General features: G+C 39.6%; 1 protein-coding gene across 3 annotated transcripts in view; it reads left to right on the forward strand.

Annotated features, from left to right (window-relative positions):
• LOC103118406 (phospholipid-transporting ATPase IB-like) overlaps positions 1-23,691 on the forward strand; it is a 128,368-nt gene that overhangs the window by 43,478 nt on the left and 61,199 nt on the right. For all 3 annotated transcript variants that reach the window (XM_060191718.1, XM_060191719.1, XM_060191720.1), the window contains exons 12-22: positions 729-856; positions 3,150-3,227; positions 7,988-8,076; positions 8,557-8,598; positions 9,303-9,378; positions 10,737-10,842; positions 11,575-11,657; positions 13,409-13,458; positions 16,779-16,848; positions 20,140-20,224; positions 23,225-23,364. In XM_060191718.1, the coding sequence (XP_060047701.1) occupies positions 729-856; positions 3,150-3,227; positions 7,988-8,076; positions 8,557-8,598; positions 9,303-9,378; positions 10,737-10,842; positions 11,575-11,657; positions 13,409-13,458; positions 16,779-16,848; positions 20,140-20,224; positions 23,225-23,364 (947 nt within the window). The remainder of the gene's footprint in view (positions 1-728; positions 857-3,149; positions 3,228-7,987; positions 8,077-8,556; positions 8,599-9,302; positions 9,379-10,736; positions 10,843-11,574; positions 11,658-13,408; positions 13,459-16,778; positions 16,849-20,139; positions 20,225-23,224; positions 23,365-23,691) is intronic.

Raw genomic sequence — 23,691 nt, forward strand, 5'->3', positions numbered from 1 at the left:
TTTGTTTCACTTTTCCTGAGTGTATGTTTGTATACACATGCCTCATGAACGTGCAATTCTACTGCTCCTGGCAGACAATTTTTCTTATAATTTCAGATAGAGACAGAAAGAGAGGCAGAGAGAAAAGGAGAAACAGCAAAGCATTGCTGCATCCTTCTTGGAAATTCCCAGAGTTTCATGTATGGTGCTGCAAGTGGTATCAGGGTTCAAACCCAGGGTTTCTCACATAGCAAAGTGCATACTCTGCTAGGTAGGTCATCTCTTTTTCATTCTCCCAAGTTTTAAAAATCATAGTAGTTATCTCTTTGACTTTAAATCTGCTGCTTCCAATTAAAATATCCTTTTTGTTCCTTTCCCTTTATCTTTTATCCTAACAAATTATCTTTTTCTCACTTCGTTTTCTGCAACAAGGTTGCTACCTAATACTTTTGGTATTGTACACTTAATTATAATTTTAAAATACTTTATTCCATACACACACACACACGGCTTCCTGTGAGAGAGAGGCTAGAGCACCAGTTTGGCACACATGACATCAGGAATCAAACCAGGATCCTCAGGCATGCAAGCCTTGTGCTTTACCAGTTGACTAATTTGCCCCACCACTCTAAAAATTATACTTTTATTAAGTTTTCAGCTAGACAGCTGTAAAATGTTTAAATAAACAATGCAAACAGGAAGGGGATATAATTAAGGCTATCAGCTGAGGCTCTGATTGTCTCCCACAGATTCCAAGCCTAGCAGCTTTGGGTATGACCTGCTTGTGTTCATCATCTTATACCACAACCTCATCCCCATTAGCCTACTGGTCACATTGGAAATTGTGAAATATATTCAGGCCCTGTTTATAAACTGGGTGAGTATGAACATCCAGAAAAGCCTGGAGCTGTGGCAGCTGTTTTCTTCTTTGTGAATCACCTTGGCTGAGTGCTGGAGATGGACTGGCACAGTACCTGGTCCGGGACAGTTTCCATAGCAGAGTGCAGTGTGGTGTTCCAGGACTGCACAGGACAGGTGCTTCTCCACTGCTTATGAGAACACCATTTATGCCTGTGTCTGTCTTCCCTCTAGGTGGTAAAATATATATATATATATATATATATATACATATATATATTCCTTTTTATTTTTTTAAATTTATTTATTGGGGAATTAATGTTCTACATTCAACAGTAAATACAATTGTTTGTACATGCATAACATCTCCCAGTTTTCTATATAACAATACAGTCCCCACTAGGTCCTCTAAAAAATAGATTTAAGATGGTGTCAGAATAGCAATTATAGAGGTTAAAAATTAACAGTATTTATTGGGGTAAGTACCCAGTAGACTTACAATGGGTCTCTAGGTCTTGGTGTCACTCAGAAGAGACATTCTAGAGTCACTCTGAGTTGGGGGAAAGGAAAAAGGTAACAACCTGTATTCGTTGTACTTTGCAGTTAGCTAGTTAAAATTGAATTAATTTTCGACTTGAATACAGGTTGGCAATTTTCCTTTGAAATAATTGCTAAATGTCACATTAAAACTTCCTCAGTGTTAATATTGCTGTCATGGACTCAGTAACTATAAGATGAGACAAAGTACTTTCAAATGGATTCTCATTTATTTTGCCATCACCAGAGCTTCACTGCTTCCTGCTGACTTTTATAGATAGAGATGGAGAGAGATGGAGAACGGGAAAGACACCACAGCACCAAAGCTTACCTTAGTGTGTTGGGGGCCCAGGCTTGAGTCTGTATGTAGCATGTATGGCAAAGCAGGTGTACAATTCAGTTGAGCTATCTTACTGCCCCTTCATTAAATCTTCTCATCAGTGCTTGGAGATCTGTTTTTGTACCATTTAAAAATTATAGGGGGCTGGGCAGTGGTGAATCTCATTGAGTTCACGTAGTACTGAGCACAAAGACCCGCTCAAGGATCTGGGTTCGAGCCCCCAGCTCCTCACCTGCAGGAGGGACACTTGATGAGTGGAGAAGCAGGTCTGCAGGTGTTTATCTTTCTCTATTCTTCTCTATCTCCCTCTCATCTCTTACTTTCTCTCTGACCTATCCAATAACATGGAAAAAATGGCCACCATGGGCAGTGGTGCCATTGTAGTGTCAGCACCAAGCCCCAGCAATAACTCTGGAGGCAAAAGGAAAAAAAATTATAATAGCTAGGTATGGGCTGCAAAGATTTCACAGTATTTCTGAGACCAATTAACTTATAGTCAGTTAACTAACTAAAAGAAGTATTTATTATTATTGTTGCTATTACTTTGAGCCAGAGCACTGCTCAGCTATGATTTATGGTGAGGGATGTATGATTTATGTGTGGGATTAAATCTGGGAACTTGGAAATTCCAGTATTAGAGTCTGTTTACAGAGTCTGTTTACATAACCATTATGATATCTCCCCACCCCAAAAGAAATATTTTTAGAATGAAACAGAATACTATAAACTACTAGCCCAACCCCTTAATTTACAAAAGTGATACTGATAGTGTTTACCAAAAACACAGAGGAAGAGGAGACTTACTTAGAATAAGAACCTGTACTCACTCTGGATTATACCAGTCTGCCTAGGTAGTGAGTGTATCTCTTGAGATAGAAGGACTGGTGGTCAGGTCCAGGTGGTGGCACACCTGATTAAGCTTAAGCATCAAGTTACCAAGCACAAGGACCTGGGTTTGAGCCCCTGCTCTCTACCTGCAGGGTAGAAGCTTCATGAACAGTGAAGCAAGTACTGAAAGTCTCTCTCTCTCTCTCTCTCTCCCCCTCTATCTCTATCCCAAATCCCCCTCTCAATTTTTATCTATCCTATAAAATAAAATATAAAATAAAAGGGAAAAATGGCAGCCAAGAGCAGTGGATTCATCCTTCAGGCACCAAGCCCCAGTGATAACCCTGGTGACAATAATAAAAAAGGCATTGATGGACAATTCTTCCATTTTACTGACATGTTGACTTTTGTTTTTATGTGGAATTGTCTCTGTTGAGTCAACTTTACCAGCATATGTGAATATAAGCATGTGCTTGGTTCACACAAGTATTCTGGATTTGTCACTGTGAATCATTTCAGACTGGAAATAAAATTGATAATGTAGCCTTCCTGAAGAAATAGAGTCCAGGATCCACAGTGGTTTGACTATTTCATTTGTTTCCTGCAGGATGAAGATATGCATTATAAAGAAAAAGATCTTTATGCGATGGCCAGAACATCCACTCTGAATGAAGAACTTGGGCAGGTAAGGGCCCCTTCAAGGACCAGGCGATGTGATAGGTGCTTTGAAGAGGGTGAGTTGGGGAGAGTGCACAGTTCAAGTGCAGTACACATTCATAGGCTAAAGTTCACATGGATCCTTTGTTCAAACATTGACACTAGCATCAGAGGTTGCAAGCAGACCTGCTACACAGCACTGTTTATTCGAGAATGGAGAATGGGAGGGGCAGGTCAGGAAAGGTTTTAGCTCTAGGGCTTTAGGGAGTTCTTAGATGCCTGGAGCCTGCTGATGGTGACCATCCCCTGTTTCGCCTAAGGCAGAAATCCTACAGGGGAATATGGGAAGGCTGTTGCAAAATTTCACACCTGCCAAATCCAGTCCCCCTCCCCACAGCTCCCAGACAGGCAGGCAGCAGCTGAGCTTTTAATTGGTGAGGTCAACTGCCCAGGGAAGTCAGAATTGCATCATGGTAGTGTCTACAACTTGTTGGCTGAAAAACATTAAGATGGGCTGAGTGATGGCACACCTGGTTGAGTGCATAGGTTACCATGGGCAAGGACCCGGGTTCGAGTCCCTGGTCTCCACTTGCAGGGGGAAAGCTTTGTGAATGGTGAAGCAGGGCTACAGGTGTCTCTCTGTCTTTCTCCCTCTCTACTTCCCCCTCCCCTCTAGATTTCTGGCTGTCTCTATCCAATAAATAAATAAAGATAATTTAAAAAAACATTAAGATATTGTGTGGATAATTGTGAAAGCATGGTAAGAGCATAGGGGAACTCCTATCATAAAGATGGAGGTCTGAAAAGATACCCCATCTGTCAGTGTCTCCCTTTCAGGGGTAGAGCATGGAGGGAAAAGCTTTCCTGACTCAGTTTCCCCTTGTCAGTCTCCCAAGTATCACAAGAACCTACACCCCCTAACACTTAACTCATTTCCTTGTTACAAACCAAATAGTTTGCTTGCTTGAAGTTCACTATACTTCACCTGCTGTGATCACACACACTCCATATATCACCATTCTGCCTTGACCAAACGACTCTTCCTTCCTATTTTCTTAAACCCCTCCTATACTTTGATTTAACTCCTCTATCTTATCCCTCTTCCTTTAAGGTTCCTCTCTGTCTGCTTCTCCCTTGCTGGGATAATTAATATGTCCTTCTAAACACCTTCAGCTAATTGACTCTCTTACCCAATTGCCACTAATCATTCTGGAACTCTCCCCTACCACTATCAATTCTTCTCATTCGTTGGAACCTTCACCATGGGGGTTCTGACCTTCAAAAGCCCACCCTTATCGCCACATGTGAAAAATGTCCTTTGTTCCCTTCTCCTATTTAAACCCTGCCTTCTGTACAATAAACGGATTGTTTGCAAACAAATGGTCTCCTGGTCTTTTCCTGTTGTTAGCCACTAGAGTTAACACTAGAGGCAACACTAGAGGCCAGTATGGCTTACCTCTGCTGAGAGGCCCCCCACGCGAGTACCATCAAGATATAAAGCAGAACAAACTGTTTAATAAACAGGAACCTAAAGGTAAGAATAGAGCAGATGGAACTAAGGGTCTTTGTGTGGGAAGAAGCTAGGAAGTTGAGTTTAGGTATATCCCAAAGATCCCATGCCATTAGTATTTTTTGCCTGAGCCAGAGAGATAATATGCTAAAAAGTAGGCTAAAAGTACCATCTGGGAAGATGGTGTCGTGGAACCAGAGAGCTGGATCAGGGCAGAGAGAAGCTCCTAAATATGAGGAAAGTAGAAAAATACTGTTAACTGACCTTTATGCATGGTGTGTTTGTTGATCCTGTTTTATTCTTCTACATGTAGCTACCTGATTTTCCAGATACTCAGTTCACTTTATGTTCTGCTTCCCTTTGTCATACACTTAACTATGCATATGTATGAGGGTTAATTTATCAGCTCATCTATTGATCCGTATGTGTTTTTATTCCAGTACCACACAGTTTTTAGTGCTATAGAGTTGTAGTATAGTGTGAAGTCAGTAAGAGTGATGCCTCCATTCTTGTTCTTTTTTCCTCAGGATTGCCTTGGAGGTTCTGGTTTTTTTTTTTGCAGTAACACAAATTTCTATAGTATCTGTTCTATTTCCTTTAAAAAGCTTCAGCATTTTCAAAAGAATTTCACTGAATCTACTTACTGTTTTGAGTTGGATGGTCATTTTACCTATATTCTTTCAGTTTATAAGTGTGAAATTTTAAAAAGCAACTTATAGTTTTCAGTATACAAGTCTTTCAGTTCCTTTGTTAAGCTTATACTTACCTCATTTTTTTTATGTTACCAGTAAATGGGATTGATTTCTTCTAGCTTTCAGCGTGCATGGAGAAATGCCACTGATTTTTGCATGTTGATTTTTTTTTGCATAATATCTTACTGTATTACTTTTATTCTAAGAGATTCTTACTAGATTTTTAGAAATTGCTACCTTGGTTATTGCTAGGGCATGGTGATGAATCCGCAGCTCCTGGCAACCACTTTTTCCTTTTTTTTTTTTTCTTTATTTGATAGGACAAAGAGAATCTGAAAGTGGAGTGGGGAGATAGGAATAGAGACACAGGAACCTGCAGTACTTGCTTTAATGCTTCGCCCCAGCAAGTGGGGAGTGGGGACTCAATCCTGTGTCCTTGCATATGGTAATGTTTGCTTAACAGGTGCACCACTGCCTGGCCCCCTCTTATTGGATTCTTTAGGACTTTCTGAATATATTATCATGTCATCTGAAAATAGTGATAGTTTCTATTTCTCCCTTTCCAATTTTGAACCCTTTCATTTATTTATTATTTATTTATTTAAATTTATTTTTTATTTAAGAAAGGATAAATTAACAAAACCATAGGGTAGGAGGGGTACAGTTCCACACAATTCCCACCACCCAATCTCTATATCCCATCCCCTCCCCTGATAGCTTTCCCATTCTCTATCCCTCTGGGAGCATGGACCCAGGGTCGTTGTGGGTTGCAGAATGTGGAAGGTCTGGCTTCTGTAATTGCTTCCCCGCTGAACATGGATGTTGACTGGTTGGTCCATACTCCCAGTCTGCCTCTCTCTTTCCCTAGTAGGGTGGGTCTCTGGGGAAGGCGGAGCTCTAGGACATATTGGTGGGGTCTTCAGTCCAGGGAAGCCTGGCTGGCATCCTGATGGCATCTGGCACCTGGTGGCTGAAAAGAGAGTTAACATACAAAGCCAAACAAATTGATGAGCAATCACGGACCCAAAGTTTGGAATAGTGGAGAGGAAGTGTTAGGGGGGTACTCACTGCAAACTCTAGTGTACTTCTGCTTTCAGGTATATATTTTGCACTAGTTTATGGATACATGTGAACATATGCTCTCTCTCACAGAACCTGGTCTATATCTAGGTTTTGGGACTTTGTTAGAAAGTGAACCACCTGGGATGGAATTAGAGATTATGAAAGGAAAGGTCTCACCCAAGTAATGAAGCTGAAGGGTTGTCATTCCACACGTGAAGTCTCTGGACACAGTCTGAGCTGAAGCATGTTGAATTGGCAATCGTTGCATTGATTAGGTTGCGATCGGCAGATGCAATATTATTTGATATGGATTGGGAGAGGCATGCGGGAAAGTGGGCCCTATCCTAAGGTTCCAGGACTGGGGGAAATATAGGCTCTATAGTGGAGATGTGAGGTTCCTGCTGTCTTAGGGTTCAAAAAAAACAATGGATAGTTAATGTTATCATCACATTATTTGGTAATTGGGTTAACTTTGAAAAGTCCTTTTGTTAGGGTTTGCTGTATAGTATCTAGTATCTTGTATATAGCTGTGCCATAGAGCTCCAGTGGCGCAATCGGTTAGCGCGCGGTACTTATACAGCTGTGCCATTGGTTGCTTCTGATCTACTTGGTCTAGGCTTTTGAGAGAGTCCGCATATCAAATATACAGCCTATATATTAAAAAGACTCAGTCTGTGTTTTAAAAACTTCGAGACATACAATTAATTTTCCCCTCATATTAATTAACTAGTGATTTATATGACTACACTTTACTAGGAGTGTACATAAACACCATTCCCACCACCAAAAGACTGTGTCCCATCCCACCCACCTACCCCCATGCCCCACCAGCCCAGGAAGCTGCATGTCTACCCCTCACCACAGGGTTTTTACTTTGGTGCCCTACTTTCAGTTTAGTCAGATCCTGCTTTTAGTTTCCCTTTCAGATCTTCTTTCTCAACTTCTGTTGATGAGTGGGATCATCCCATACTCATCTTTATCTTTCTGACTTAGCTCACTTAACATAATTCCTTCTAGCTCTGTCCAAGATGGGTCAGAGAAGGTGGGTTCATTGTTCTTGATAGCTGTATAGCCTTTCATTTATTTTTGTCCTAGTTACTATGGCTGGAACTTCAGGAACTAAGTTGAATAACAATGACAAGAGTATATATCCTTGTCTCATTCCTGGCCTTAGAGGGAAGGAAAGCTTTTAGTTCCCCACTATTAAATATGTTGACTGTGGGTTTATTGTATATGGTCTTTCCTAAGTTAAGGAATGTTCCACTGCCTTTAGGGTTTTTATCATAAATGATTGTTGAATCCAGTTGAAAATTTCTACATCTGTTAAAATAATCAAGTGACTTTTGGCTTTCTTTTTGTTAGCATGATGGACTATGTTAATTTCCCTGCCCCAGGCTTCTTCTTTTTCATAATTTTCTAAAATTTTGTGTATTTATAGAATTTAAAGAGAGAGCTTCATCTTGTTTTTTGCTCTCTAAATTAATGAAAAATATATCATTTCATGTTCCTCTTTTCTTTGTCTAGGTAAAGTATTTATTTTCTGATAAAACAGGAACCCTCACTTGCAATATTATGACATTTAAGAAGTGTAGCATTGCAGGTGTAATATATGGGTAAGTGTTCTATTGGAATTTCTTATTTTTTCTTAATAAAAATATCTATAATTTTTCTAATTATCTCAAGTTTTAATGTTTTTCATTTTTATAGCTTTCTTTTTAAAAAAAACTTAATTTTTTGTTATCTTTATTTATTGGATAGAGATAGCCAGAAATCAAGAGGAAGGGAGAGATAGACATATGCAGTACTGCTTCACAACTCAAAAAGCTTTCCTCCTGCAGATGGGGACTGGGGGCATGAACCCAGGTTCTTACGTGTTGTAACATGTGTGTTCAACCAGATGCACTACCTGTATCTCAATTTTTAATGTATCTAAATGATATAGAGACTTAAGATAACATAAAAACTTCAGTTGTTTTTGGATTATATGGATTATATCTTTTATGTGGATTATATCTTTTATATGTGGCCAGAATTCCTAGGGAACTACATATTTGTATTATTGTCAATATATTTCCTTTCTTATTTTCCCTTAGAAATCAGTCAGACACAAATGATGATAGTACAGAAAATTTAGGGTAAGTAGGCTTTTTTTTTTTCCTCTTTCACCCTTGTTCCCTTTCTCCTGCAGTGGACTTTAAGATATATTTATTTGTTTATTAATGGGGGGGAGAGACTGGAGCATCACTGTGGCACATGTGATGCAGGGGATTGAATTTGAGACCCCATGCTTATGATTCCAAGATGTTATCCGCCACACTGCCTCTTGAGTCACTGCAAGGCTTTTGTATAAGTCCTTGAGGATGGATGGAACATACCACAGGGCTGCCTTGTCCAGACCCCTAAAGGCATGTCCTTGGAATCTCCTCTGTTCTATTATTATTATTACTTTAATTGAAGAGCATCACTCTGCCATTTTATTTCATGCCGGGGATTTGATCCAGGATGTTGCGCATGCAAAACACATGCTCTACCTCATCCCCCAGAAAAGCCCTTCTGGGTAGAGCTTTCACAAAGATCTGTAAAAATGCTGCTTTGTAGTTTCTGTTTCAAACTACTTATAATTAGTTTCCAACATAAGTCAGACTTTTTCACTGTCATAACTCAAATCCTGGGAGTATATATAGTTTGACAGATATTTAAATATTTATTACATCTTGATAGACTTTTAAAAATGTGACTAGTTTAAACAGATGATAGGGCTCTGTGCTATTAGACCTTGTGATTCTTGACAGTTGTCATCAGGAACTTTTTGTTAACATCAGCCTCCTCTGTTTCTCAGCCAGTTTCCTTCTCCCGTCACACCTTCCTTTGAGTTTAATGACCCAACATTGTTGATGAACCTTGAGAATAACCATGTAAGTGTGTGCTTTCCATTCTGTCAAGAGGGTTAAGACATGTAACTTTAAAACATACATATGAAGACTGGGCTGTGGCACGGTGGTTGAGCAAAGGCTATGCAGGCATGGAGACCTGAGTTTGATCCCAGGTACCACATGTGCCACTTTGATGATTTGGTATCTGTCTCTGTTTGTGTCTCTCTCACTCTCTTATTAAAATAGGTCTTGGAAAACTTGCATATGGTTTTCTTAAAGCGACAGTTTTCTGAGCCCAGAAAAGAGAGTAAGGAGTTTTGTTGGTGATATTATAATCAGCAAGGGATTTTGTGCCAATATGCACTAGGCATTAAACCCACTGAGTCTGAGTGAATCCAAACAGTATCCCAAGAAAGTCTGTGTAAGATTGCCTCAATTTAGCTTTAAGATGTTTGTTTTTATTACATGCTACCAATAGCTTTATTTATCTATTTTAAGATGTTGATCTATTCAATTTGAAATATGCATCTGTACATGTTATTTTTTTTCTACTTAAAATCTTCTGAGAATTTACATCACATTTAAGTTACATTGGTTTTTTCTCCAATCTCATGCCATGTCAGTGTTCCTCTGCTTAAGATGTTAAAGCCTCACACATTAAAGCACCATAAACACTTAAATCTATTCTCTGTCTCAGGCCTTTACAAATGCACTTTGTTTAGTAAGTGCCATCATCACGTGTCAGTACAGCCAACCAGCCTTTCATTTTTTAGGTCTTCATTAATATATCATCTACTCAGTGTTTTTTTTTCCCCCCTCCAGTGACCACTGGCCTAAAATAAAGCCCCATTTTTAAAATTTTACTTATTTATGAGAAAGATAGGAGGAGAGAAAGAAAGAATCAGACAGCACTCTGGTGTATGTGCTTCTGGGGATTGAACTCAGGACCACTTGCTTGATCATCCAATGCCTTATCCACTGTGCCACCACTTGGACCACGAGCCCCATTTTTTTTTTTTTTGCCTCCAGAGTTATCACGGGCTCTGTACCTGCACTGTGAATCCACTGTTCCTGGAAGCTATTTTTTTCCCCTTTTGTTGCCCTTTTTGCGTATCGTTGTTGTTGTTGTTATTGGATAGGAGAAATTGAAAGAGGAGGGGAAAACAGAGGTGGGGAGCCGGGGCCTTGAACCTTATGTCAGTCCTTGTGCTTTGTGCCATGTGCACTTAACCTGCTACATTACTGTCCAGCCCCCAAGCCCCATTTTATTTATCACATCCCTCCCTTATTTATTCCCTTCAGTTTTGAGGAAACCTCATTTGGCATAAACTGCAGACAGTGTCTAACTCTCGCACCACTGGCATGGGATGAGACTCACTGCGTGTGTGTCTTTTTCATAGCCCACTAAAGAATACATCGTGGAATTCCTCACCTTGTTAAGTGTGTGCCACACAGTTGTTCCAGAGAGACATGGAAAGGACATCATCTACCAGGCGTCCTCACCAGGTAGAGTCTGTCCTGGTAGACCCAGCAAAGCATTCCTGCATTGCTTCTGACTTTGTCCCAGTTAGCACTTGGGCACCTACTCCCCCATCTGCAAAAGCTGCTGAGGGTGGCTGATGGTGGTCTGAGAGCTTGATTTCATTGTGTAGTTAAAATCAACAATGAGGCAAAAATAAGGTTAACAGCCTGCAGTATTTTATGGAGAGATGCTATTAACTCCAGAACAAACAAACCATAGTAAGGGGCCAGGAGATGGCTCACCCACTAAAGCTTACACTTTACAGTGCATAAGACCATGGGTTCAAACTCTGGCAAATGGCAGAACATTATGGTTGGCACTGGGGAAACTTGATGGATGGTGAGGCAGTGTTCTACTCTGTCTGCCTCTCCTCCCTTTATAAAGTAATAAAGACAGCCCATAGAGGTGTTCAGTGGGATATCTTGAGTACACTGAGTTTTGTTCTCAGTGCTGCATAAGGGAAAAAATGCCACATTAGTACAAAGTATCTCATATTCACACTGGCAAATTTATCTTAGCTTTACTGAAGACCCCATTTAACCTAATTCCTTTTCCTTTTGAACACTACCTAGTGCCCAGAGACAAGTGCACTTGGACTGAAAATCCAAATTTTTAAAAATGACTTGATATTTTAGCTTCAGGGATGAAAACTTGTATCTGATTAAATTTAGTGTGAACATATTAAGTTTAATCTTAATACCAAGCTTTTGTTGCAGATGAAGCAGCATTAGTAAAAGGAGCTAAGAAACTTGGCTTTGTTTTCAAAACAAGAATGCCATACTCTGTCACCATAGAAGCTGTAAGTAGCATCCTGTTTACATGCCCCATGTTCCTCTAGAGATAAACTCTGAAGTCTTAGCACCTGGGGCTGCACCTGACCACATGTCTCCCCAGCTATCATTCTGGGCTGAGTTCTTTTTATTTTTTTTAAAAGATTTATTTGTTAACATTAGATAGAAATAGTGAGAAACCAGAGCACTACTCTGGCATATGTAATCCTAGGAATTGTATCTGGAACCTCCTGCCTATACGTTGGGCACTCTACCCATTGAACCACCTTCCAGGCTATTGGCTATGCCCTTTAATTTCTCTGAATTTGCCCCAGTTTTCTCATCAGACATGCAATAGAATCTTTGTGACGATAAAATGAACTAATACAGATGAAATACTGAAAATTAGTGTTTGGCACAGAGAAAGAGAATCATCACATCTTTAAGAAATGGGATCATTTTGCGGGCCCAGGTGGAGGTGCAGTCCATAACGGAGGGGGCCATCAAGTACGAGGTTGGGCAGCCCATGCGCTAGAGTGATGCTCTGCTTCTTTTTCCTTCATTCTTTCATTAGTACTCTTCTCTCTTATTAACAAATTTAAAAAAATGTATATATATATATATTGTGTTTTTCACCTATGACAAATGAAAATGTTAACAAATGATTTTTGGCGAGCTCTGTTTGTTCACCTACATAATATATTTACAACACATAATATATATTAACACTATTACAATGTGTTTTGTTATGACGTCTACTAACCTGAAGACATTTTTTGGTGTTATGGGGGAAAAGCTGAAACATATAAACATGGTAGCAAATATCCTGATTTTTTTCTGTTATAACTCACAGGTTAGATGTTTCCTAGGTATCAAGTTTTTGATAGAATGGACCAATTAGGGAGTCGGGCAGTAGTGCAGCGGGTTAAGTGCACGTGGTGCAAAGCACAAGGACTGACATAAGGATCCCGGTTCGAGCCCTCGGCTCCCCACCTGCAGAGGAGTTGCTTCACAGGTGGTGAAGCAGGTCTGCAGGTGTCTATCTTTCTCTCCCCTTCTCTGTCTTCCCCTCTTCTCTCCATTTCTCTCTGTCCTATCCAACAACAACAACATCAACAACAATGACATTAATAACAACAATAATAATAATTACAACAAGGGCAACAAAAGGGAATAAATAAATAAATAAATAAATATTTTTTAATGGACCAATTAGTTCATCTTTATATTTTTAGTTCATACTTTGCTGTCCCATATTGATGATACCAGGACTGATTGATAACTTGATCATGAATTGATTGGGAAGTTAGACAGTAACTGGTAAAGAAAATAAGAAAATGTATGTTTCATTGATATAGCATTTTATGACAGACCATCTCTTTCCATTTTACCTCTTCAGATGACTACATGCATTAGGGTTATGCTAGATCCATGTGCTTTCGATTAAAAGATTGATCTGCTCTGCCATTTCTGTATAGTGACTGTCTTCCTCAATCCATGTGTCCTTGGGACCTGAGACTATTTACAGAATTGTTCCTAGTAGTGCCGATTTTACATGAAAAAAGAGAGGTTTCAGTCCTCTTACTATCAGGAACATTTGTGTAATTCATGATTTTTGCCACAGGAGGGCATATTCTCATTAGACTTGGAAAAACATTTGTCTTTTGAAAAAGATGGGTTTTTGGAGTATATATATATATTTTTTTAATGATTGAGAAAGTTATTTTTTGAAAGAGAAGGTCTTTCTGAGGTAAGAATTTGTTGTCTTATCTTCCTGTAGATGGGAGAAGAATTCACATTTGAAATCCTTAATGTACTGGAGTTTTCTAGGTAAGATATCTCCTAGCTAAGTACCACTTAAATGACCTAGTTGCCTTGAGTACTTAAAGCAATTGCTATCTCCTACTGGAAAGTATTCCCCAGATCTAGAGTTTAGTTTTAGGACTGCTCATTTGGAGGGTTGAAGCTTTGGAGAAGGTTCAAATTGTGAATCGATGGGACAGGTGAAGACTATATTTAAGTAGACTTGATTCCTAGCTCCCAGTGAAATGGGAAAGCCACTTATTTCCTTTCCTTCTCCTGCTGTCAGGCTGTTCTCTGGAGGTCTGGAGAGCATCTGTCTTGGGGGACAGTTGTGCTACTTTGTGGCTCTGCTGACTAGAGTCAGACATCAAGTGAAGGAAGCAAGAGGATAACAAGCAGGCAGAAAGGAGAGTTGAAGCACGAGAAAAGAGCATGGTGGATGAAGGAGGGAAAGGATCATTTGTAGTCAGAGCTGTGATTCTCTCACTTCTCAGCTCATAATTTCCCTATCCTGTTCAGCTTCTTAATCCTACTATGTATGGGTGACCTTGGAATCCTTCTTATAGGAATTTATTGTGATTAATCCTGGCTCATAAGAGAAATGGTTATAGTGCTTGCTATGAGTATGTATTATTATTGCTGTTGTTAACTGGAACAATGCTGCTGTTTCAGAGTTTGGAATTTAGTAATTCTCCCTCCCCTTTCCAGGCCAAGTACTTAAAAAAAAATTAAGTATAAAATGGAAACATTGACAAAACCATAGGATAAGAGGGGTTCAGTTCCATACAATTTCTACCACCAGAATTCCGTATCCAGTTCCCTCCCTTGAAAGCTTCCCTATTCTTTATCCCTCTGGGAGTATGGACCCAGGCTCATTCATTATGGGCTGTAGAAGGTGGAAGGTCTGGCTTCTGTAATTGCTTCCCCACTGAACATGAGCCTTGGGAGGTCGATCCACACTCCCAGCCTGTCTCTCTCTTTCCCTAGTGGGACAGGGATCTGGGGAAGCAGGGCTCTAGGACACATTGGTGGGATCATCTGCCCAAGGAAGTCAGGCTGGCATCATGGTAGCATCTGGAACCTGGTGGCTGAAAAAAAGTTAAGATATAAAGCAGAACAAATTATTGATTAATCATGAACATAAAGGCAAGAATATTGCAGTTGAAGATTTGGGGTCTCCATTTTGGAAAAAGCTAGTAGGTCTATTTTAGGTCTATTCCAAGGGGCCCATGACCCAACTGGTTTTTGCCTTCGCCTGGCATCTAATATGCAGGTGGACCCAGGTTATTTTCTGGGGAGATGGTGTCATAGTTGAAAAAAGGACCAGAAAGCTGGATCAGGGAAGAGAGGAGCTCCCAAATATGGGGGAAGTTTTTAAATATTGTTAACTGTAAACCCCATCAATTTGGTCTGGCACCCATATTCAGCACAGGAGCCTATGTAACCTCTACATCCCTGAAGGTCTGAGCTCACATTCTGTGGTCACATTTCAGGATGCACTAACTTCAGGACCCATCTTCCATGGGTGGTAGGTAGAGTATGTTGTCCAACCTCCATTTGCAGAATGGAACAGTCCTTACCATTGTTGATCCATATTGAGGGCAAGTTCCTACAGGGGCCTACAAAAGGGTCCATTATGTTGTTCTGATGGAGATGACCAGTGATAGTGGAGAGAGGGATCTGGTAGAGGTCTAGCAGACCAGGTGCTTTTTCCTTCCTTTAGGAATTATTTTTATGAGCTTTCATCAGCTTGAACACATTGTCCTTTGTTTATGTATTTTCAAGGAAAAATAAAGCACTTTCTTTGTTGGAATATCTTGACAGTATGGAAGAACATCTGACTGGGAGCTAAACTGGTGTCCTTGACATATGCACAGCTGTCTGTGAAGTTCCATTTGAAAGATAAATAGCTGGAGTTCAGCTTTACCTACCTTTCAGACAATAGGCAGAATCAGAATTCAGATTCTAGTCTATCTGATTTCCAGTGATATTGGTATTTTAAACCAACCTGTGCTTCCAGAGGTGAAAAAGTCAGAGAATGTCATTTTCATCTGGGTAGAATTCAGTCTGCACAACTACGATATTCTGAGCATCTTCTTTGCTTTCTGTTCTAGGACTTGAGTGGCTATGGGGGTTGCCTTCTGAGGGTGTATCCCATGGTGGAGGAGGCAGGTAGTAACAAGTCAGCCAAGAAGATAGTTTCACACTATGAGGAGTGCTACAAGAAAGATCAAACGGTTTGACAGGCTGTGGTCCTGCTGGCGTTGGTGCCTGCCTGTAGTCATTTAGGGAGCCTGTTTGAGAAGCTGGGATGTGAACTGAGATTAAAATATGGGGGAAGGGGCCATCTCCAGCATCCTGGAGGGTGAGCATTCCCAGAAGAGGTACAGCCAGCAATTTTTAATATCTTGGTATAGCAAAATGGGGACCACACCATTTTGCTGCTGTGAAAACTGAATATATACAGACCCAGGACTATCTCCTCTTCTTTTTTAAAAATGATTATGTATTATATAAGATGTATATTGATGTAGAATATAGCATTTGATGCAATGTATATGATATGTAAGTAATATATATTGTTTGTGTTAGTAAATTAAGAAATACTACAAGTAAGAGGAAGTGAAATTTATAATTTGACTCACTTTTTTGTCTTTGGCCATTAGGGTTATTACTGGGGCTTGGTGCCTGTACCATAAATTCTCTACTCCTGGTGCCCATTTTCCCTTTCTTTTTATTATTATTATTCTTATTATTATATTTATTTTATTTATTTATTCCCTTTTGTTGCTCTTGTTGTTTTTTTATTGTTGTAGTTATTATTGTTGTTGTCATTGTTGGATAGGACAGAGAGAAATGGAGAGAGGAGGGGAAGACAGAGAGGAGGAGAGAAAGATAGACACCTGCAGACCTGCTTCACCGCCTGTGAAGCGACTCCCCTGCAGGTGGGGAGCCGGGGTTTGAACCGGGATCCTTATGCCGATCCTTGTGCTTTTTTTTCTTTTTTGAATTTTTTTTTTACCTTAATAGGGCAGAGAGAAATTGAGAGGAGAGCAGGAGACAGCAAGAGAGAGAAAGACACCTGCAGCACTGGTTCACTGCTTGTAGAGCTCTCCCCCCTCCACAGGTGAGAATGGGGGGGGGCTTGAATCTGGGTCCTTGCACATAGTAACCACCTGGCCCCTATTAATGGACTTTGAGTTTAAAGAACTAGATAAGGAGAAGCATGGCAAGATACGTTAGACTTTTCATTAATGATCAGCTGATAACTTTTGAATTTGACTTTGTGTATTAATTCCACATACTGAGGACAATAGTAACTAATAATACTTTTAATACTGTTTTAGTAACAGAAAAAGGATGTCTGTAATTGTCCGAACTCCAATGGGAAAACTTAAGCTTTACTGCAAAGGGGCTGTAAGTACTAGGATTCATGTTCATAATGACTCTTTTCATTTTGCTTTAGTGACTTAAGGAAGCCTTTTATTTTCATCATATTCTAAAATATTGTTGCTCTGTATCTGCTGTCACCTCTGATTGTTGACAACATTATCCATAGCACCCCCCTAAGGCAACACAGCAGAGGAGAAAGCACCACAGATGGTGAGACAGTGTTGCAGTTAGTCTAGCTATCTAGCTGTCTTTCATTCTGTCTCTTAAATCAGTCTTGGAGTCACAGAATTGCACGTTCATATGTCCCTGGCACCACACATACACAAAGGGCAAAACTCTTGGAAAGACCCCAAACATAATAGATAATGTAAACTACTTGAGGGAGACTTCAGAAACAGCTCTTACTCATACTCATTGAAATGAGATCAGAAGAAGAGAATTTCAGGTAGGACAGAGAATCTGTAAGAGAAAAATCTGAAAAGAGTCCAAACAGAAATCACAGAGCTAAAGAGCAGTTACTTAACTAAAAAAATACAGTAGAGAGGTGCAGTAGGAGAATGACAGGAGCTCAGAGTCTAATCAGTGAGTCGGAGAACAGGGTAAAGGGAACCAACAAAAAAGACTAGCAAGAAAGAAAAATAAAGTAATGAAGACAACACGAGATTTATGAGACAACATCAAGAGGAACAACATAGAGCATAGGTGTACCAGAAGGAAACAAGAAAGAAAGGGATAGAAATTTTATTTGATGCTTGATAGCTACAGGCTTTCTCAGCTTGAAAGGAGATACTCATATCAGGAAACTCAAAGAGTTTCAAACAAACTTAACTCAAACATATGTGTGTTATAATTATTATGTTATGAAATTTAGTTTTAGTATTAATAAGAGAGATGAGGAGAGAGAGTCAGAACCAGAGCACCACTCTAGCACATGTGATGCTGGGAATCAAATTCAGAAACTCATACTTGAGAGAGTCCAATACCTTACCCACTGTACCATCTCTTGAGCTGTGTTCATTATAATTAAAATGGTAGAGATCAAGGATAGAGAGGAGCATGAGAAAAATATAAACCACACAAAAGGAAGTTAATATTAAAATTAAAAAACATAATATTGAATGGGAAAATATGTATATACAATATGCATTTGACAGAGGATTAATATCCAAAATATGGGCAACTCATAAAAGTTAACAAGAGTAAAATAGCCCCCTTAAAAATGGGAAAACGGGGCTGGGCAGTAGCACTGTAAGTTAAGCACACTTGGCCTAAGGATCCCAGTTTGAGCCCCAGCTCCCCACCTGCAGGGAGACGCTTTACAGGCAGTGAAGCAGGTGTCTAGTTTTCTCTCCCCCTCTCTATGTTCTCCTCCTCTCTTTTCTCTCTGTCCTATCCAACAACAATGACAAACAACAAGGGCAACAAAAGGGAAAATATGGCCTCCAGGAGAAGTGGATTCCTAGTGCAGGCACCGAGCCCCAGCAATAACCCTGGTATTTGGAGGTATCAAAAAAAGGAAAACAGTTTAACAGACGTTTCTCCAAAGGCAGAAATAGATAGCCAACAGATAGAGGAAAAAAGGCCCATCATTATTCATGTCCATTACTATTAGGGAAATTAAAATCACTGAGATAAAGATAATGGTATAAGCCTGTTAAAGTATTGTATATTGGAAGCTGGGCGGCAGTGCAGTGGGTTAAGCGCACTTGGCCTAAGGATCCTTGTTTGAGCCCCGGCTCCCCACCTGCAGGGGGGTCACTTTACAAGTGGTGAAGCAGGTCTGCAGGTGTCTGTCTTTCTCTCCCCACCCCCCATCTCCCTCTCCACTCTCCATTTCTCTGTTCCTGTCCAACAACAGCGACAGTAATAACAACAACGATAAATAACAAGGGCAACAAAAGTGAAAAAAAATAGCCTCCAGGAGCAGTGGATTCATGGTGCAGGCACCGATCCCCAGAAATAAACCTGGAGGCAAAAAAAAAGTATTGCATATTATAAAGTATTGCATATTAAAAGGCCAGTGGTAACAATGGCATATCCAGTAGAGTGCCCATGCTATAATGGGGTCCTAGTTCATGCCCTTCCCTTCCCTTCTCCCTGTCCCCACCTGAAGGGGGGAAGCTTCACAAATGCTGAAGCAGTGCTGCAGGTCTCCCTCACTACTTCTTCTTCCCTCTCAATTTCTCCATCTATCCAAAATAAAGAAAATTAAAGAAAAGATTAAAAAAAAGAAAAAAAAAAGACCAGAAACTACAAGCACTTGCAAAGGTATGGAGAAAAGAAACTGATACACTGTTGGTAGGAATGTAAATCTGCTCAACACCTATGGGAAACAGCATGAAAGTTTCTCAAAATATTAAAAGTAGATTTACCATGTGATCGAGTAACTGGACTTCTAAGTGTGTTTCCAAAGAACACAAAACCATTAATCCAAATAGATATGTTCATTGCAGTGCTATTTATATAAAGTGAGATATGGAAGCAGTCCAAGGGTCCAAGTCCAGGTAAGTGGATAAGTAAGATGTGGAATGTGTACACACTGGAATACTACTCAGCTAGAAGATAACATGACATTTGCCTTTTGCTGCAGCGTAGGGAGCTGGAGCAAAATATCTTAGGAGGAGCAAGATAAACACCAGATGAGCTTGCCTGTATATGGAATAAAAGAAACAAGGCAAGGGGACAAACAAACAAACAACCCAAAACTTGATATTTGGATGCAGACCCACGAGTACCAGATGGGGGTGGATCAAAGGGTGGAGGGATATTGGCACTCTGATGGTGAGTGTAGTGTTGAAACATTTTGAAGAGGTGTGACACTGTAGCCCTAGAGTGCATAGAGGCTTGTAAACTAAGATCACCATAATAAAAACATCATAAGGAGCTGAGGTGGTGAGTGAAAGGGTATCATGTTGCTGATGGGCATTAGGTCCTGAGTTCAATTCCCTGCACTGCGTGTGCCAGAACAGTATTTTGTTTTCTCACTCTCACTAGACAAACACAAGTGAAAATGTCTTAATATTTTTTTCCTTATCTTCATCTTAACAAATTTTTGCATAGTATAGAATTCTAGGCTGACAGTTTTTATTTTCTGTTAATACTTTAAATATTTTGCTTCACTTAATGTTTCAATGAACTGTCTGCTGCTTTCCTTATTTTTTTCTTCTGTATGAAGTGGATTTATTTTTGAAATTGTGCCTTCACTGGAGATGTTTGAGTTCCTTCAGATTTATTAGACACACCAGTAAAGTTATAAAGCAATGTTTGAATTCTCTTTGATAGGCTTAGATATTAATCACAAGGATATTTTTATAGGATACAGTGATTTATGAAAGACTTTCTGAAAATTCCCTCTTTATGCAAGAGACATTAGTACATATGGAACATTTTGCCAAAGAAGGTAAGTGGAAATTATTTAGAACCTAGTTCCCATGGTAATGCTATTTTTTTTTGCATTTTTTAATACTTATTTATTTATTTTCCCTTTTGTTGCCCTTGTTTTAGTTATTATTGTTGTTATTGATGTTGTTGTTGGATAGGACAGAGAGAAATGGAGAGAGGAGGGGAAGAAAGAGGGGGAGAGAAAGGTAGATTGCAGACCTGCTTCACCGCCTGTGAAGCGACTCCCCTGCAGGTGGGGAGCTGGGGGCTCGAACCGGAATCCTTACGCTGGGCCTTGCACTTTGCGCCACATGTGGTTAACCCACTATGCTACCACCTGACTCCCAAGTAATGCTATTCTTAAATGTTATACTTACAGTCTGAATACAGGTCACTGACACTTGTTGAACCCTAAGTTGGCAAAGGGGGCCTCATTGCATATGTCTTATGTTTGCTTAAAAGTAAAATGAGGAGAGAGGAGGTAGTTCACCATTAGCATACACCATGCTGAGTGTGATGTCTTGGGTTCAGGCTATGATACCACATGGGTGCCTTGTGGGCAGTGCTAAGGAAACTCCATGGATGGTGAAATGGGACTGTGGTGTCTTACCTCTCTTTGTCAACCCCTCTCTCTCTTAAAAAAAAAAAAAGGAAAATGTTGGGTTCTGAGAGACTGCTCAGCACTATTTCACCTGTATGAAGCCCTGAGTTCATTTCCTAGAGCCATATTTAATGAAAAAAAAAAACTCTGAAATACTTCCCAAACACACCATATGAAGATATTTTCTGTATTTTTCTCTGAAAGTGTTCTGTGTTTGAAAACAGTTAACTCCAATTTCACCGCAGGATGCTTTTATTCCTTTAGTGGCAGTTATTGCGGTCTTCTGCCTATTCCTACTTGATAAGAGTTATCTTTACCTACCAAGTTGTACTAGGAATTTGGCCCATTGTTTTGGAGGAAAAAAGAGGTTTTCCGGTATGTGTTGTATAAATGGAGATTACTCATTTTGTGCAGGAAAGTTAAAGTTGACAGCATTAACATTTTCCTGCCTTTCCCTATGAAATTTCAGATTTTGATTCATCTTCTCTTTCTTCAGGAAATAGAATTCCATGAGTGATTTTTCATTAAAGACTTTTGAAAAATACTTATTTATTGAATCCATCAGAACATGGAGTGAGAAGAAGAAAAATAGATGTAGTAGTAGGGGTGTGTGTGTGTGTGTGTGTGTGTGTGTGTGTGTGTGTATGTGTGTGTGTGTGTGTTGTGTGAGAGAGGGAGAGAGACTTGGAAAGGAAGAAAAGATGGGACCATAGGAAAAAAATGGGCAAATATATACAAATATAGACAGATAGTTGTAGAAATAATAGTTAACCCTTATCATCAACCTTAAGAGAATTGCTGTAGCTTACAATGGAGGGGTTGGGGAGTCAGAACTTTGGTAGTGGGAATGGTGTGGAGTTGTACCCCTGATATATTGTAATTTTGTAAATCAATATTAAAACACTAATAAAATTTAAGAAAAGAGTAAATGAGATTAGCTCATAGTAAAAAAAAATATTTGTTGGATAGAAAGAAACTGATGGAAGGGGAATAGGTAGAGAGACCTGCAGCACTGCTTCACCACCTGTGAAGCTTTTGCCTTCCACATGCAGGGGCTTGAACCTGGGCATTTGTGCATGGTTCCGTGTGCTCAGCCAAGTGCACCACCACCCAGGAATTTGCTTTAAGTAAGAACATTTACAAAAAGGTCTAGAGAGAGAGTTCAGTGAAGGAGCTACTACAGTGTCCTAAGAAGTCAATCTAGCAACTCCCGGAGAGCTCCTGCCCAGTGTTTGCTTTTGGCTTATAAACTGATATCTTCACAGGCCTGTCTGGCATAATTGCATACGTGGTTGAAAGTTTGCCCTGGGAACCTCTTAGTGCTGTTTTTAACTGCATGGACTACAGGCAAGCTGTAATAGTTAAATCATACCAAAATTATATTCTAGTTCACTTTAAACAGAATAGTTTCTCAGTAAGGAGCTATTTACTAGGGAATCCTTATATTTATATGGATGTTTCTCATAAATTATCCTAAAGTAATTTGAGTATAGTATGGCTAATTTTTTTCCGGGGATGGCTAGTAATACCTGGTAGAACACAAACATTACCATGTGTGAGAACCAGGATTTAAATCCCGTTCCCCACTTGCAGAGTGGAAACTTCATGAGTAGTGGAGCAGTGCTGCAGGTGTCTCTCTTTTTCTCCCTCCTTCTCCCACCCTGTTTCTCTCTGTCACTATCATAAAAAAAAAAGAAAAGGTTTTTCAAACTAATCATTGTAAAATAAGGTTACATAAATTTGCTGTCATTTATTTGGCTTCCATTAAAATTGCAGAACTGGGGTGGGAGGGAGTACTCACTGGGTAAGGTGCCATGTGTTGATTCCAATTTTGAACCCCAGTACCACATGGGAGTCCTATGAGTACTAAGGGAAGCTCTGGCATTCTCTCTCAGCATCCGCTCAGTAAAATGGTACATGCAGTGAGGCCCTCACTCTATCAAAAGAAATGGAAAAAAAAAGATGAACTGAAAACTTTATTAAACAACTTTTAGGAATAAAAGTGAGCAAAAACAAAGGCATTTCATGTCCTGCAGGAATTTTCAAAATAATTAAATTCAGGGTGTGTTTTAGAGAAAAACTGACCAAGAGAAAAGCATAAAGTTGTGTGGCTTCTCCCTCTATGGGATGGAAAGGTGGAAAGTGCAGGGAGGGGGAACTAGGTGACTCTCCAGGAGAAGAATTCCAGGTAAAGGGGACAGGCAGTGCAGGCTCTGGGTATAAGATCTGCAGGGATGCTGCAGTGGGAACGAGGAGAGGAGCTAAGACTAGCTTGTGGTTGGAGGCCAGTCAGGTAGTCCTAATGCTTTTGGATATTACTTTTGAATTTTGTATTACCCCTGGATCTCCAATAGCTTGGTGATATAGCTTGATCTTGGTCAATAACTTGACCAGGTTACATCACATTCTTTCTTGCAGGCCTGCGAACTCTCTGTATTGCCTATGCTGATTTAAAAGAGCTAGAATATCAGGAGTGGTTGATGAAATATAAACGTGCTAGTACAGTTATGCTTGACAGAACTGAAAATTTGGAAGAATGTTATGATAGTATTGAAAAGGTAATATACTTTATATGTATGCTATATCCAAGATAAATATGTGAAAGTATGTATATTAATGTTTTTATAACTTGATATGATTGAAAAGCTCAGTTAAATTTCTTTTTCTTCAGCAATGTAAATCTATCTTATATTGACAATTTAGAGTGTTTAAAAATATTTTTACTTTTCTGAGTTATATCCTATCACTTCAGTTTTTTAAAATGTTTTAGTAGCTTTCACCTTTCTAAATCATGTTTTTTACAGAAAAATAAGCTAAAGTGATAAATAGTCATCATGATGCTGAGTTAATGACTAAATTCTGGTATATGAACTTTCAGTTTTTGT

This window comes from Erinaceus europaeus, chromosome 5 (genome assembly GCF_950295315.1).
Source record: "Erinaceus europaeus chromosome 5, mEriEur2.1, whole genome shotgun sequence".
In the NCBI taxonomy this organism is placed as follows: domain Eukaryota; kingdom Metazoa; phylum Chordata; class Mammalia; order Eulipotyphla; family Erinaceidae; genus Erinaceus; species Erinaceus europaeus.